Source organism: Podarcis erhardii (assembly GCF_964252035.2).
Source record: "Podarcis erhardii genome assembly, chromosome: 1".
Taxonomy (NCBI): Eukaryota; Metazoa; Chordata; class Lepidosauria; order Squamata; family Lacertidae; genus Podarcis; species Podarcis erhardii.
Window position 1 is genome coordinate 46,200,025 of NC_138497.1, and position 13,054 is coordinate 46,213,078.

The 13,054-nt window shown below is 42.4% G+C and overlaps 2 protein-coding genes across 3 annotated transcripts in view; one reads left to right on the top strand and one right to left on the bottom strand.

Moving 5' to 3' along the window:
* The window catches only part of HEATR4 (HEAT repeat containing 4), a 37,692-nt gene extending 25,280 nt beyond the window's left edge, over nucleotides 1-12,412 (top strand). For both annotated transcript variants that reach the window (XM_081881446.1, XM_081881445.1), the window contains exons 14-18: nucleotides 262-340; nucleotides 1,455-1,626; nucleotides 3,261-3,322; nucleotides 8,351-8,567; nucleotides 12,163-12,412. In XM_081881446.1, the coding sequence (XP_081737572.1) occupies nucleotides 262-340; nucleotides 1,455-1,626; nucleotides 3,261-3,322; nucleotides 8,351-8,545 (508 nt within the window). In that variant the 3' untranslated portion in view covers nucleotides 8,546-8,567; nucleotides 12,163-12,412. The remainder of the gene's footprint in view (nucleotides 1-261; nucleotides 341-1,454; nucleotides 1,627-3,260; nucleotides 3,323-8,350; nucleotides 8,568-12,162) is intronic.
* Nucleotides 3,341-5,279, bottom strand: RIOX1 (ribosomal oxygenase 1). The gene has a single exon (XM_081881734.1). It carries the CDS (start codon nucleotides 5,147-5,149, stop codon nucleotides 3,380-3,382), a length of 1,770 nt encoding a protein of 589 aa, XP_081737860.1. The 5' UTR covers nucleotides 5,150-5,279; the 3' UTR covers nucleotides 3,341-3,379.
* Nucleotides 12,413-13,054: the final 642 nt, after the last annotated feature.

Genomic DNA, 13,054 nt, shown 5'->3' on the forward strand with positions numbered 1-13,054 from the left:
TTACTGTATTGTATTTATTATGTTTTATTATGTTTTTGTATCGGATCAGATTATTGTAAGGTCTGTGTTCTTTGGTGTATCGTTTATTGCTGTAAACTGCTTTATGAATAGTAATATAGAAAGGCAGCAAACAAATTAAAAGTAAAATGAAAATAGAAGATGGCTAGTGTACTGATTTGACAGAACTCCTTCCTCTGGCAGGCTTTCATCTGAGATCTCTGAAGCATGTAAATAACACACCGTCCATTGTTTCCAATTTAGGGAAGTGAGCCGTGCTGTGAAAATTTTCAATTTTGAACAGGAAGAGGAACACGAAACGATTCAGATGATCAAGAATAAGGTGGGAGAAAACTCCAATTAGCAGAAAGAACTAGATTCTCTTTTTTTTGGAGTAAAGAATTCAGAAATATATTATGAATACTCCCCCTGTCCAAGGATGTTCAATTATAGCTGATTGGGGGGGGGGCACCTGCTCCCCTCCCCCTAAAATCAGACTTTTTGCAGTAAGCAATGGAGGAAGTCTAAACTTGAGAGAGAGCACTTGTGAGATACCACTTGCTTTGACACATCCTCTTATCTCCCTAAACACAGATCATGATGAACATTAATTAAAATAGCCATTATCATCTAATCTTGCTGCAGGACAAGTGCAGCAGGACAAATGCTCAATAAATAGGTCATCTGGAAGTGCCCTTACTTCCACATAAAATCTTCATGTTCATTCTGGAGGTGGCATGGTTCTGTGAAAACTGGACCACACGGCTTCTTGCTCTTAGATCTAGCAGCTTATAGAGCAATTAGCTGTAATGCCCCTTTTTGTCCCTCTACCCTTCTAGGAGGGCTAGTGTGTTAGTTTCAGCTCTAGTCTTACATCCTGGAGGTTAAGGAAACTAGGAATCTTACTTAAGAGTTAAGGTTTGGCTTGTTAGGCACACAGAGCTTTGGACAGTCTTAATGCAACTGTCTAGGCTCTCTGAAGCCCAGCCATACCATTACTAATTTTTTCACATCACAACTGGCTCCTACCAGCCCCTGAAAAAGAAGTGGAGGCAATGTATGTCAATATATAAACCAGAAGGAATTGTGGAAAGTAGACACAATTATGAAAGTGAAAAACATTTAGCAGTCCTACTCTCCAAATACAGATCTGCCCCACTCTGTCTCTATTTAGGTAAGAGCATATTGTTTCGATCTGGTCAACTAGAATTAAGTTCTGCTGAATGGAGCACCTAGTGACAAGTGATCGATCTACCCTTCTACAAGGGCTGGTGCATTAGTTTCACCTTTAGTCTTACATGCCCAAGACTACAGAATTTTAATCTTTGGGCTACTGATCGTTGTATTTTTGTTTTTAATACATTAGATTTGGTTTGTTTCCATTGTGCACCACCTGGACAAGTTTTTACATGACAAGTGGCACGTAATTTTAACAAAAATAACTATTTCTGACGCAGGTTGCCACATTAAGCCAAAAAGACTTGGTAATTGAGAAAGTGCTCAAAATTAAGGAGATAACAAAGAACACGTGGCAGGAAGCCCACCGCATCTATCGAGAGAAGGGAGACGTCTTTGCGTACAGTTCAATAAGGGACATCTTCCTTGATGTTGTTCAAGATATTTTCACTGGTAAATCAGGGTGGTGGGGAAAGCAGTTTGGTAGAATGCTCATTTGCTTTTGCGTATTTTTTTTTTTCTTTTTTCAGAAAGGGTGCTCGGCACAAACTTTAAAGTAGGGGTGGGGAACTGGATCTGGCTGGCAGGCTGATTCCAGTACTGGTTCACCATCCAGAGACCACTCTTGGGAGGGGCAGTCCACACAGTTGTCAAGTCATGTGACATATGATGTAGGGCAATTCCACATCAAAGGAAGAATCAGGAGCATTCTCATTTTAGTCCAAGGCATGGATACAAGGATTCCTGCCAAAGGTGAGGCTTGTATTCTGCAATGAATTTAAATTCAGGTCTGGATGCAAACCTCATTTTTGGGAAGAATTTACTAAATTGAACATTTTTTTTTGTTCCTGCAACTTGCTCTAGGGCAGGGGTGTCAAACTCAAATTCATCAGGGGCCGCATCAGCAGTTTGGTCACCCTCAAAGGGCCGGTTGTATCTGTAGGACTATGTAAAGGACATGTAAAGTGGAGGTTTCCTGTGTAGAACGGCCGGCGCCGCTAGAGGGCAGACGTTCTCTGGCTTGTAGGCTGCCGCGCATGCGCTGAAGAGGCGGCTTTCTTGTGTCAAAAAAAAAAAAGGCGAGAATAAAAGGTGAAGGCTGGCGGCCGGCAGCAGCTACACGGGCCACATGACGAGGTCTGGCGGGCCGGATTCGGCCCGCGGGCCTTGTGTTTGACACCCATGCTCTAGGGCTTTATGAAGAAGGATGGGTAATAACATTTCACGGAAAGTAAAGTGTAGCTGTAGGAGTAGGTCCTATACATACGAAGTTGTCCACATAAGTGTATGAGGAATTGAAATTTGTCCATTTTGCTAAGGCTGCTTTGATCAGCTTTTTAAAAAATCCAGTGTTGATGTACTCATTGTGTTATAATACTGCTTTCAATTGACAGCTTTGCGTCTATGTGTCATGTTGAAATGCTTATCTACACCAAAACAAAAAAGCATTCACTATCCTTGGTACGTTTTGTTTTGCTTTACAGAAATAAGTGTTCCATATTCAAACAGCTTAGGATCCTGCACCTGTAAAATATGTAGGATTAGCTTCAATGAATTTATAGAAATGTTGTGCAATTAAACTGTCACCTAGTCATATTTCTGTGTGCACACAGATCTATGGCTACCAGTTGTATTAGATACAGTCACTGTATATTTTAATTTCTAATCAAACACACAATTTAAACATCCCTGTTAGAAATATTGTATTTATTACATTTAAATATTAGATGATCTTATTTTGCCAAAGGAAAAGAAACTTATTTACACTTCTGCAAACTTCATTGAAAGGGTCTTCATCACCCTTAATTTGATCTACGAATAAAAAAGAGCTGGCTTACAAATTAACCGTGTTGTTCTGGGTAGCCAATTTGATGGCATCCAAATGTCACTAGAGTACACCCATCATCCCTGGGCATTGGTTATGCCAGGTGGGGCAGAAGGGAGATGGTGCCTGGAAACATCTGGAGGGTATCATGTTGGCTGAGTCTGGACCAGATGTACTATGTACACAATTCTGCATTTTAATAGGCAGATAGCATCAATCTGTTTGTAGTTAAACTAACAGGTATTTTTTTTTTCCTATTTAGAAAGCTTTCAATGTCCAAGCAGGAAGTTCTCAGAGGTTTGGATTGCTATCTTAAATATACTAGTAAGTACAATAGAAGAGTATTCTTCCAACTCATTTATTTTGATCATATTTAACATGTTATACAGACAACAGAGGGTTCTTAGTAATCAACAATCCCTTCTCAAATAAGACTGTGGCCAAGGCAATTTTGTCATCCATCGTAGCACAAGGAAGGTCTTCCACACTGACATACTTTGGGTAGGAAGAAAGCAAAAATTCAATAGCATCTGTATGTTCAGGCTCTATTTCACAGTATTTGAGCTCCTCCTTGTGGTACACCCTTGAATTTTCTGCAGTATAATACAGCAATGTGGCATCTCCTTCATTGCACAATCTGACAATTCCATACTGAAGCAGCCGTACCTGTGTCTTTTTCTTCAACTGGACATCAAGATTTTGGACATTTCCATTTCCCCACCGTGCTGGATGTCCATACACACTCAATGCCTTTTCGCTCTCAGTCAGTACTGGCGGGAGGCAGTCATGAAGAAAAGCCTTGGCTTTTTGATCCACAGCAGCATCAACTGGTGCAAAATCTATTAGTTTGGTTATTAGTGTTCTGATCTTTTGCATAAAGGCATCTCGGCGAGGATCAACAACATCCGAATTCAGGACTCCCATGTATTCCAGGTAGTCTGTGGGTAGCCCACGGCGATAGTCCACATCCTCTTCAATGGCCATCTGCAGTGCTGTAGGAAGGAGCTTTTCTAACAGGTCTCCCCAGGAGTTTCGCTGGTATGAGGATACTGTTATATGGAGTGAATGTGCATCTGGGAGACAGTCGCCTTGGTGGATAAAGCCGCGGGGGAAATAGAGCAGGTCTCCAGCTTCTAATACAGTCTCCAGAATGGGTTCTCCAATCTCCTCCTGGCTAAAGTTGCCACTCGAAAACTGAGGCAACACCTCCACCTCTTTCCTTGGGCTGTAAACCCGCCAATGCTTCTTTCCTTCCAGCTGGATCACAAAGGCTTCAATGTCGTCATAGTGAGGAGCAAAGCCCTGCGTACCAGCAGGGGTCAAGTAAGTGTTTGCTCCCACCATGCTGTTGAACTGCTCCTGCAAGATGGAGAGGAACTGCCAGAGGGTGAAAGAAAAAGCCTGGGGGTTTAGCATCCTGAGGGAACAGCCATTCCTGTAGAAATCCCACACCACAGCCGGCAGTGCCCTGCCCTCCGGATTGTGCGTCTCCCTCTGCCCATCTTCGTAGCTGGTCACGTCCAAGTTGACGCCGAACCGAACATCACTGTCACGCAAGATGGCATCAAACTCTGCTGTAGAGAAGAGGCCCTGGTAATACGCTGGATTGTGCCTCTGGAGCAAGAGGGGTTTCTTCTCCCAGTACCGGTCAAAGAAGTGACGAGGCGAAGTGGGAGCGATGAGCCACTCGAAGAGTTTGGCGGCTCGCTGCCGGCTATGCTGAACTTGCCCCAGCTCTTGGAGGAGGCGCTGGAGTGGGCAGCCCATAAAAGGACGCTGGGGGGAAGGCGCCTTCTTCTTACGGGGTGCTGGAGCAGGGCTTTCTCCGCTTGCCAGGCCGCGCTCACGCTTGGAGGACGCCGCCGCCGCATCCCTGGAGTTCGCATTCATTCTCCGTCTCTTCGCAAGTTTCACGGCTGCATCCGGCACGGGGCTAGCATCCCTGGGCGGATCCCCGTTGGCGGCCCCTGGTGCCTCCGCGCAGTCCTCGGCTGCCACCGCCCTCTTAGAGAGCCGCTTCTTGGCCTTGTGGCGCCTCAGCGAGACGGACAGCCCGTGCCTCGGGCGCTGCGGCAGCTCCCGGTCTCCGACTTGCACGGCGGAGCGGTAGGCCGAGAGCGCGGACACACGTGGCGGGTGAAGCAGCTCCATGCCTGAACCCGGGATGGGGAAGCGCCGGCCAACACGTGCAGACGGCTTCCGGCTTAGGAGCGAGGCTTTTCGACCTCTCCTTCCGGTGCCGCTTCGTACCTAGCTCCGCCCTGGGATTCCTGCGAGGCCAACGAGCGACGGGTCAGAGAGACTCGGTGAGAGAAAGCGCCGCTCTAGCACTAGTGAGCTTTTCCGGTCTAAAACGGAAGCTGGGCCCTTGTTCTCTAAGAAGTCTCGAGGATATCATAGAGATACGAAGGGATAGAACGATCCCATTTTACGTTCTAGAGTAAATCGTGTTCTTATTGTTATTCTTATATTTATCCTCTGCCTTGGACTCTAACAGGGACTTAGGGCAACTCGCCCATAAAATAAGAACACCTAAAAACATAGGGGAGAAACAATCGTTAAAAACAATTGAACAATTGGACAGAGGAAGCAGAACAATTGAACAATTGGGCAGAGGAACCAGAGACCAAATTGCAAACATGCGCTGGATTATGGAGAAAGCTAGAGAGTTCCAGAAAGACATCTACTTCTGCTTCATTGACTATGCAAAAGCCTTTGACTGTGTCGACCACAGCAAACTATGGCAAGTTCTTAAAGAAATGGGAGTGTCTGATCACCTCATCTGTCTCCGAAGAAATCTGTATGTGGGACAAGAAGCTACAGTTAGAACTGGATATGGAACAACTGACTGGTTCAAAATTGGGAAAGGAGTATGGCAAGGCTGTATACTGTCTCCCTGGTTATTTAACTTATATGCAGAATTCATCATGCGAAAGGCTGGGCTGGATGAATCCCAAGCCGGAATTAAGATCACCGGAAGAAATATCAACAACCTCAGATATGCAGATGACACAACCTTGATGGCAGGAAGTGAGGAGGAATTTGTTGTTGTTTAGTCGTTTAGTCGTGTCCGACTCTTCGTGACCCCATGGACCAGAGCACGCCAGGCACTTCTGTCTTCCACTGCCTCCCGCAGTTTGGTCAGACTCATGTTTGTAGCTTCGAAGACACTATCCAACCATCTTGTCCTCTGTCGTCCCCTTCTCCTTGTGCCCTCCATCTTTGGCCACCTCATGAGAAGAGAAGACTCCCTGGAAAAGACCCTGATGTTGGGAAAGATGGAGGGCACAAGGAGGAGGAATTAAAGAACCTTTTAATGAGGGTGAAAGAGGAGAGCGCAAAATATGGTCTGAAGCTCAACATCAAAAAAACAAAGATCATGGCCACTGGTCCCATCATCTCCTGGCAAATAGAAGGGGAGGCAGTGAGAGATTTTACTTTTTTGGGCTCCATGATCACTGCAGATGGTGACAGCAGTCACGAAATTAAAAGACGCCTGCTCCTTGGGAGAAAGGCGATGGCAAACCTAGACAGCATCTTAAAAAGCAGAGACATCACCTTGCCAACAAAGGTCCGTATAGTTAAAGCCATAGTTTTCCCAGTAGTGATGTCTGGAAGTGAGAGCTGGACCATCAAGAAGGCTGATCGCCGAAGAATTGATGCTTTTGAATTATGGTGCTGGAGGAGACTCTTGAGAGTCCCATGGACTGCAAGAAGATCAAACGTATCCATTCTTAAGGAAATCAGACCTGAGTGCTCACTGGAAGCATAGATCGTGAAGATGAGGCTCCAATACTTTGGCCACCTCATGAGAAGAGAAGACTCCCTGGAAAAGACCCTGATGCTGGGAAAGATGGAGGGCACAAGGAGAAGGGGACGACAGAGGATGAGATGGCTGGACAGTGTTCTCGAAGCTACCAGCATGAGTTTGACCAAACTGTGGGAGGCAGTGAAAGACAGAAGTGCCTGGCGTGCTCTGGTCCATGGGGTCACGAAGAGTTGGACATGACTAAACGACTAAACAACGACAACAACAACAACAAAAAAACATAGGGGGAAAACAATTGTTAAAAACAATTGAACATTAATAGAATTAAAAATCTAAAAGATCTATTAAAAACATAACATACAATCGCAATAAAGCAGCAGGGCACCATGGGATCCAATGATGTATCATCACACATGCACCCCAGATTTGAAATTTAGGCTGTGCGCGACTTTTTTTGCAAAGATACCACGGTGGAGCAGGTTGCTACTCCTGCATCGTAAATCAGATTTAAAGGTAAAGGACCCCTGACAGTTAAGTCCAGTCGCAGACGACTCTGGGGTTGCGGCGCTCATCTCGCTTTACTGGCCGAGGCTTGGGAGTAATTATTTTGAATTCAAGCTAATTTACTTCCGGGCAAACACCCATAAGCTGGAGCTCACCTCAGCATGCCTTACTCTTGAGTAACTATGTTTAGTGCATTAGGTTGGAATTCTAAACCCATATTTATTTACTTGGAGATAAATCCTATTAGTCAAAAGAGGTTCAGTTTGGGCTTCAAGTCACATAGGTGTCTCAAGATGCTGTTTTGCCATATTAACAAATCATATACAGCCAGATTTAACATAGATAATGTCAATGACATAAAAGTAAATACAGCTGCTCAACAAATAATAAATACTAATGCTATTTAAAATGGATCCAGTGAAATATCTACAGCAAAATTATTTAATTATATGATAATAGCAGAATAAACAGTCACTCATATGAAAGAGTAATTCCCATGAGGTGTTTTTGAGGCTTCCCTAGGTTGCAGACACAGACCTCAGAAGGACAGGCACTTACCAACAAATAATTTAAGCCACTATAAATACATTTTAGCTATGTGCACTTATTTAGAAGTAAATCCTGTGTTTGTAAGCATGCACAGGATTGCTGCCTAAATCACCAACTTGTGCAGTTTGAGCTATTCAAATGCAAGTAGCTCAGTTTGTGACTTTTACTGGAATCCTAAACATGTTTACTAAAGTAAGTCCTTTAGGGGCAAGTAGGACATGCCAAGTATCATGTTGCGCAGCCTTTTGCATTTAGAGGGTTAGGAGAAATCAATTGAAAGTTTGTTTTTCATGTAATGTGAATTGCATTGCTAATATGTGCATATTACTGATACTGATTTTAAAAACAGCAATATTAGATGTTATTATATATGTATACATTACATAATATATGTGAAAATTGACAGCAAATATTAAAAATGAACAAGTTATGCCTTTCTCTAGTTTAATTATTATTTGCAAAGAAAGAGATAAGATGAATCTGTATATGGCTTTGCGAAGTCAAATGTTATTTTGCTACTTCTATTTCAGCCTTGGTTGGGAATCCCTCCAACCCCATGGACACAAAGAGCCTTCTTAGAAGCACTGAAAATACGCAATTCTGAGAAGGCAGAATGTGCCAAGAAACCAAAAGCACCCATAGAGAAGCGGAAAAAATCCAGGGTCAAGAAAACAAAAACAAAAAAACCTGCTCAGAGTCCATTTACTAGTCAGCCACTCAGCTGACTCTTCTGCTGTGGGAAACAAGGTACAAAAGTCATGTACAGAAAATAGCTTTTCAGATACTTGGAAGCAGAATAATCATAGTACAGTTGTTAATTGGTGTATGTGTTCCACCATGGTCTCTAGTCAAACCAGCTCTGCAGGATTTTGAATAACTGAGCTTACTTCTGCATCTAGTTTCAGCTCTCTCAGGGTGTATTTCCAGCATTGCTAGTATTGCCACACATCTATTACATTACTGGCAATACTTCTGCATTAGATGGGTACCTATTATGGGATAGTGGCCATGCAAAGCAATATATTTCTTCACTAAGAAGCAAACACAACCTAAAGTTTTATGGTGTATTTATTGCATGAACTACAGCTCATGTCCATATGTGCTCATGTAGCCCTTCAGAAATAAAAATAAATGGGCAAAGCTACCACACCCTATGTGTAATGCCCACATTTTTTCCTTTTTAAAAAGAGAGAAGGGCAGAAGTTGCTAGCAACTTGGGTCAGTTTTACCACTATGTTCGCTGAGTGTTTACCTGGCTTCCTGTTTCCTGTATACTAGTGGGAGTTTCCCCTCAGTTTAATTCTGTTTGCATAATTACCAAGTTTTTGATGCTGGATGAGAGGTACAGTCATACCTCATGCTACGTTTGCTTCATGTTACGTTTTTTCAGGTTACGTCCCGTGGCAACCTGGAAGTACCGGAAAGGGTTGCTTCCGGGTTTTGCTGCTTGTGCATGCACAGAAGTGCTCAATCGCACTGCGCACATGCACAGATACGGTACTTCAGGTTGCGCTCTTTTCATGTTGCGAACAGGCCTCCGGAATTGATCCCGTTCGCAACCAGAGGTACCACTGTACTTAAGCCTGTAATTCTAAGCACACTTTTACAAAGAGAATTATTGGAAATTGCAGTCAAATATAACTAGCAAGCATAGAGCTAGTGGCAAGCATAGCATTATTTACTGCATGAAGGGATTTAGGAAAATAGAGCTGTGTTCCTTGACTCAGCTAGGTCAGTCCACCGGAGAGGGAGGAAGTGAGGCTTTCTTCTTCTTCTTCTTCTTCTTCTTCTTCTTCTTCTTCTTCTTCTTCTTCTTCTTCTCTCTCTCTCTCTCTCTCTCTCTCTCTCTCTCTGCACCATGTAACCAACAAAGGAGGATGTGTGTAAGCTTGCTCTCAAGCTTAGAGCATGTGTTTGAAACTACTAGCTGTATTTTCTACCCAATAATATTTTGCCTGTGTCCTCCTTGCAACTGCATGGAGCAATGCATGTACCAGACCTTTGAATATGTAAGTAAAGCATTTAAAACTTACTTAGCAGTGTGTGGTCTGTAGAAAGGTAGAAAGAGTGGGAGCATTGTAAATGAGATAAGAGGGGTCAAACAACTTATATTCCTAATGCTACACTGCTGCTTGGCTTTTGTGCTTTAAACTCTCTTGGGACTTTCTGTGTGCTTTTTTAATCTAGGCACCCAGCTGATTCTTTTGTTGTTCACCCACACATACGGGTCCACAGGGATTCATATATTTAATTCCCCAGCAAGAATAAGGCCCATTGATTTCAATGAAGCTCACATCTGAGTACAAATGCTTAGGGATGTGCTGTAAGTCACTTCCAGTGCTTCATTGAAATGCAATCCATCTACATTTAAAGCCCCATAGCTTTAAAGGTGCATTTTCAGAAATGACATGGACCCATATTGCAACCCACCATGAAGAAACCCACCAAGGAATACATAATAGGTTCAATCAGATACAATACTGATGTTTCTTTTATGAGGTGAATGATCCAATATGAACAAGAGCCAGTGAATGTGCAGGGAGACAATTAATATGCTGCACTTTCTGTTAGCAGTAGGGAAGAACTGCATTCAAATGGGGTGAGAATAATTTATTTGAGTCAGTCTAGATTTCAGGTCTGTTTCATATGCACTTTCATTAGAAAAGAGTACACTTACTTCTGGCTGCTCTGAATTGTCTAGCTCAGAGTAAATCCATTGAAAGTAAATATAGTCGTACCTTGGATCCTGAACGCCTTGCAAGTTGAATGTTTTGGCTCCCAAACGCTGCAAACCCGGAAGTGAGTGTTCCGGTTTGCGAACGTTCTTTGGAACCCGAACATCTGATGCAGGTTCCAATTGGCTGCAGGAGCTTCCTGCAGCCAATTGGAAGCCGCTACTTGGTTTCCAAACGTTTTGGAAGTTGAACGGACATCCAGAATGGATTCCATTCGACTTTCGAGGTACAACTGTAGCTTATTTCAGTGGCTCTAATCTGAACATGACCAACATTGGTTATCACTCTTAGTATCAGTTTTAGATTAAAATACATACACAAAAATATGAATAAAATATTTCTGTACAACATTCCCATTTGTATTGTTGGAATCAGGGCTTCACGGATTTACTTTTGTATAGTGATGTAACCTAAACCATTCTTTACTTAAGACCATGAAATTGTTGTCATTGTTGATTCAAATATCAACTATGCCAGCTTTAGAACTAAATACATAGTTTTAAAAAACTATTTTGGCCTGAAAAACAGGATATTAGGGTAATAGAAAAACCAGGGTAATAGAAACTTTATTGTCCACCTTGGACACTTTATTGGATGATCACACATGCAGTCAGAGTGATACTTTCTGCATAGCATCTCATTTCAAAAACAAAGGTGACCTTGGAGGAGCTTACCAGTCGATCCTATGCAGAGTAGGTATGGCGTTTGGTTAAAATAAGTTTAGGCATGCTGAACAGTGTAAAATCAGGGTGGATTGCATCCATCACTGCCCCTAAAAAAGGAATTGTTATTAAAATTTCTATACTGCCCTTCAGCCGAGGGTCACACGGTGGTTTACAATACAAAAACACAAAAATGCATAACATAGTAACAAATGAAACAATATTCCCCACATTCTTTATTAAATTTCAAGGGATCATATTATTGCAAACCACACTGGGAGTCTTTTCCAGCTTAAAAATGGTAAAAATATTTTAACTAACTAACTAAATCCCTTTCTACCTTTCCTGCAGAAATTCTTAACTGTCACTTCAGTTCTTCCTGTCTTTTCATGCGACCCCTTTTCACGTTAGTCATGGGTATTAAGAAAATGATTTCTAGAGTATGGTACTGTTGCCAAGCTGGATTTATTGTTTTACATCACACTGTGTGGTTTTATGGCTCTTGATAGATACTATCAAGTGGTAGAAATCCCATAAATAAAATAAAAACAGAGGATTCATATTATCGGTTTTCCTGCAGTGAAGTGATTTTTCCCTGTTTCTTTTTTTCTTGCAAAGAGACTTTATAGTGAGAACTGCACAGAATTACCTAATATGAAAAACAAACAAACTGTAGTATGAAACCAGTTTTGGCATCACCAGGTACAGCTGAATAAGCTCAGCTAAACAACACTATTAAGCCTAAGAAAACGAAGCATCAGGAATATACTATTAGCACCGTATAGGAGGCTTGGCAGTTTTAGAGAGTGTGTCTGCAGTGTTCAGTGGTGTTTATTCACTGCCAACAATAAGGTCTGGAACAAGTGTTTTGCCTTAAGTCTCTAGAAACCTTGCTATAGCTCCGTTCATATATCCTAAGCATCACACTGTTTATTTTGTCTCCAGGTGCAGAGGGACATTACTGTACATCTCTGTCATTCTCAAATACTTCGGGAGCTTCATCTGATTGACTAGCAGAAGTGCACTCTTGAAGAAAATAAATGGATCAGAGGGATGGCTAGACAACGTTACAACAAATATATATTTGTTAATGGACTTCTATGGTTTTTTAAGTTGTAGTAATTTACTGGCTTTGATTTTTTACACCTGTGCAACAGTATTCTTCAATTAAATTAAAAGTTAAAATGAAAGCAAATATTTTTGTGTACCATGGTTTCCTGCCTTCACCCTTCCATTACTCCCCTTCTTGAATGACTAATCTGCACAAGTGTGAGTGTTACTGAATGGGATTATCAGAACAACATCAGATGAACGTAGTGGTTAGGTAATAATATTGTTGCACGCCACCCCAGTCTCCAAGCAGTTCAAGATTCCAGGGGTTCTAGGTGCTTGCCCACAATTCAGTTTCCTTGAAATGAGGGGCTGTGGTGTCTTTATGATGTATGGTTTATTTACACATACATACAACCTGAGTCTATGATTGAGGGACTCGCAGCATTAACAACCCAGAAAGTCTTGCTTCTCCCAAAGTCACAGCATTGGATTCAAGCAGAAATCAGGCATAGCTCCCGCTCTCAGGCTTCTTCCTGCTCTCTGCTTCTAGCCCAGTTCTTGCACACAACCAATCTTCCTTTGTTCTTCTCACTACCAGTCACCTTGATGGAGGGAGCCCAACCATTTGCCCTCTGAAACAGTATCTTATACTAAATAAAAAAATTCCTTCCAGTAGCACCTTAAAGACCAACTGAGTTAGTTCTAGGTATGAGCTTTCGTGTGCATGCACACTTCTTCAGATACCAATACTAATATCTTATACTAATCTTATACTAATACTTAG

What these genes read in the sequence shown, in the direction of transcription:
- RIOX1 (XM_081881734.1), bottom strand. Translation starts at nt 5,149, where the DNA reads ATGGAGCTGCTTCACCCGCCACGTGTGTCCGCGCTCTCGGCCTACCGC.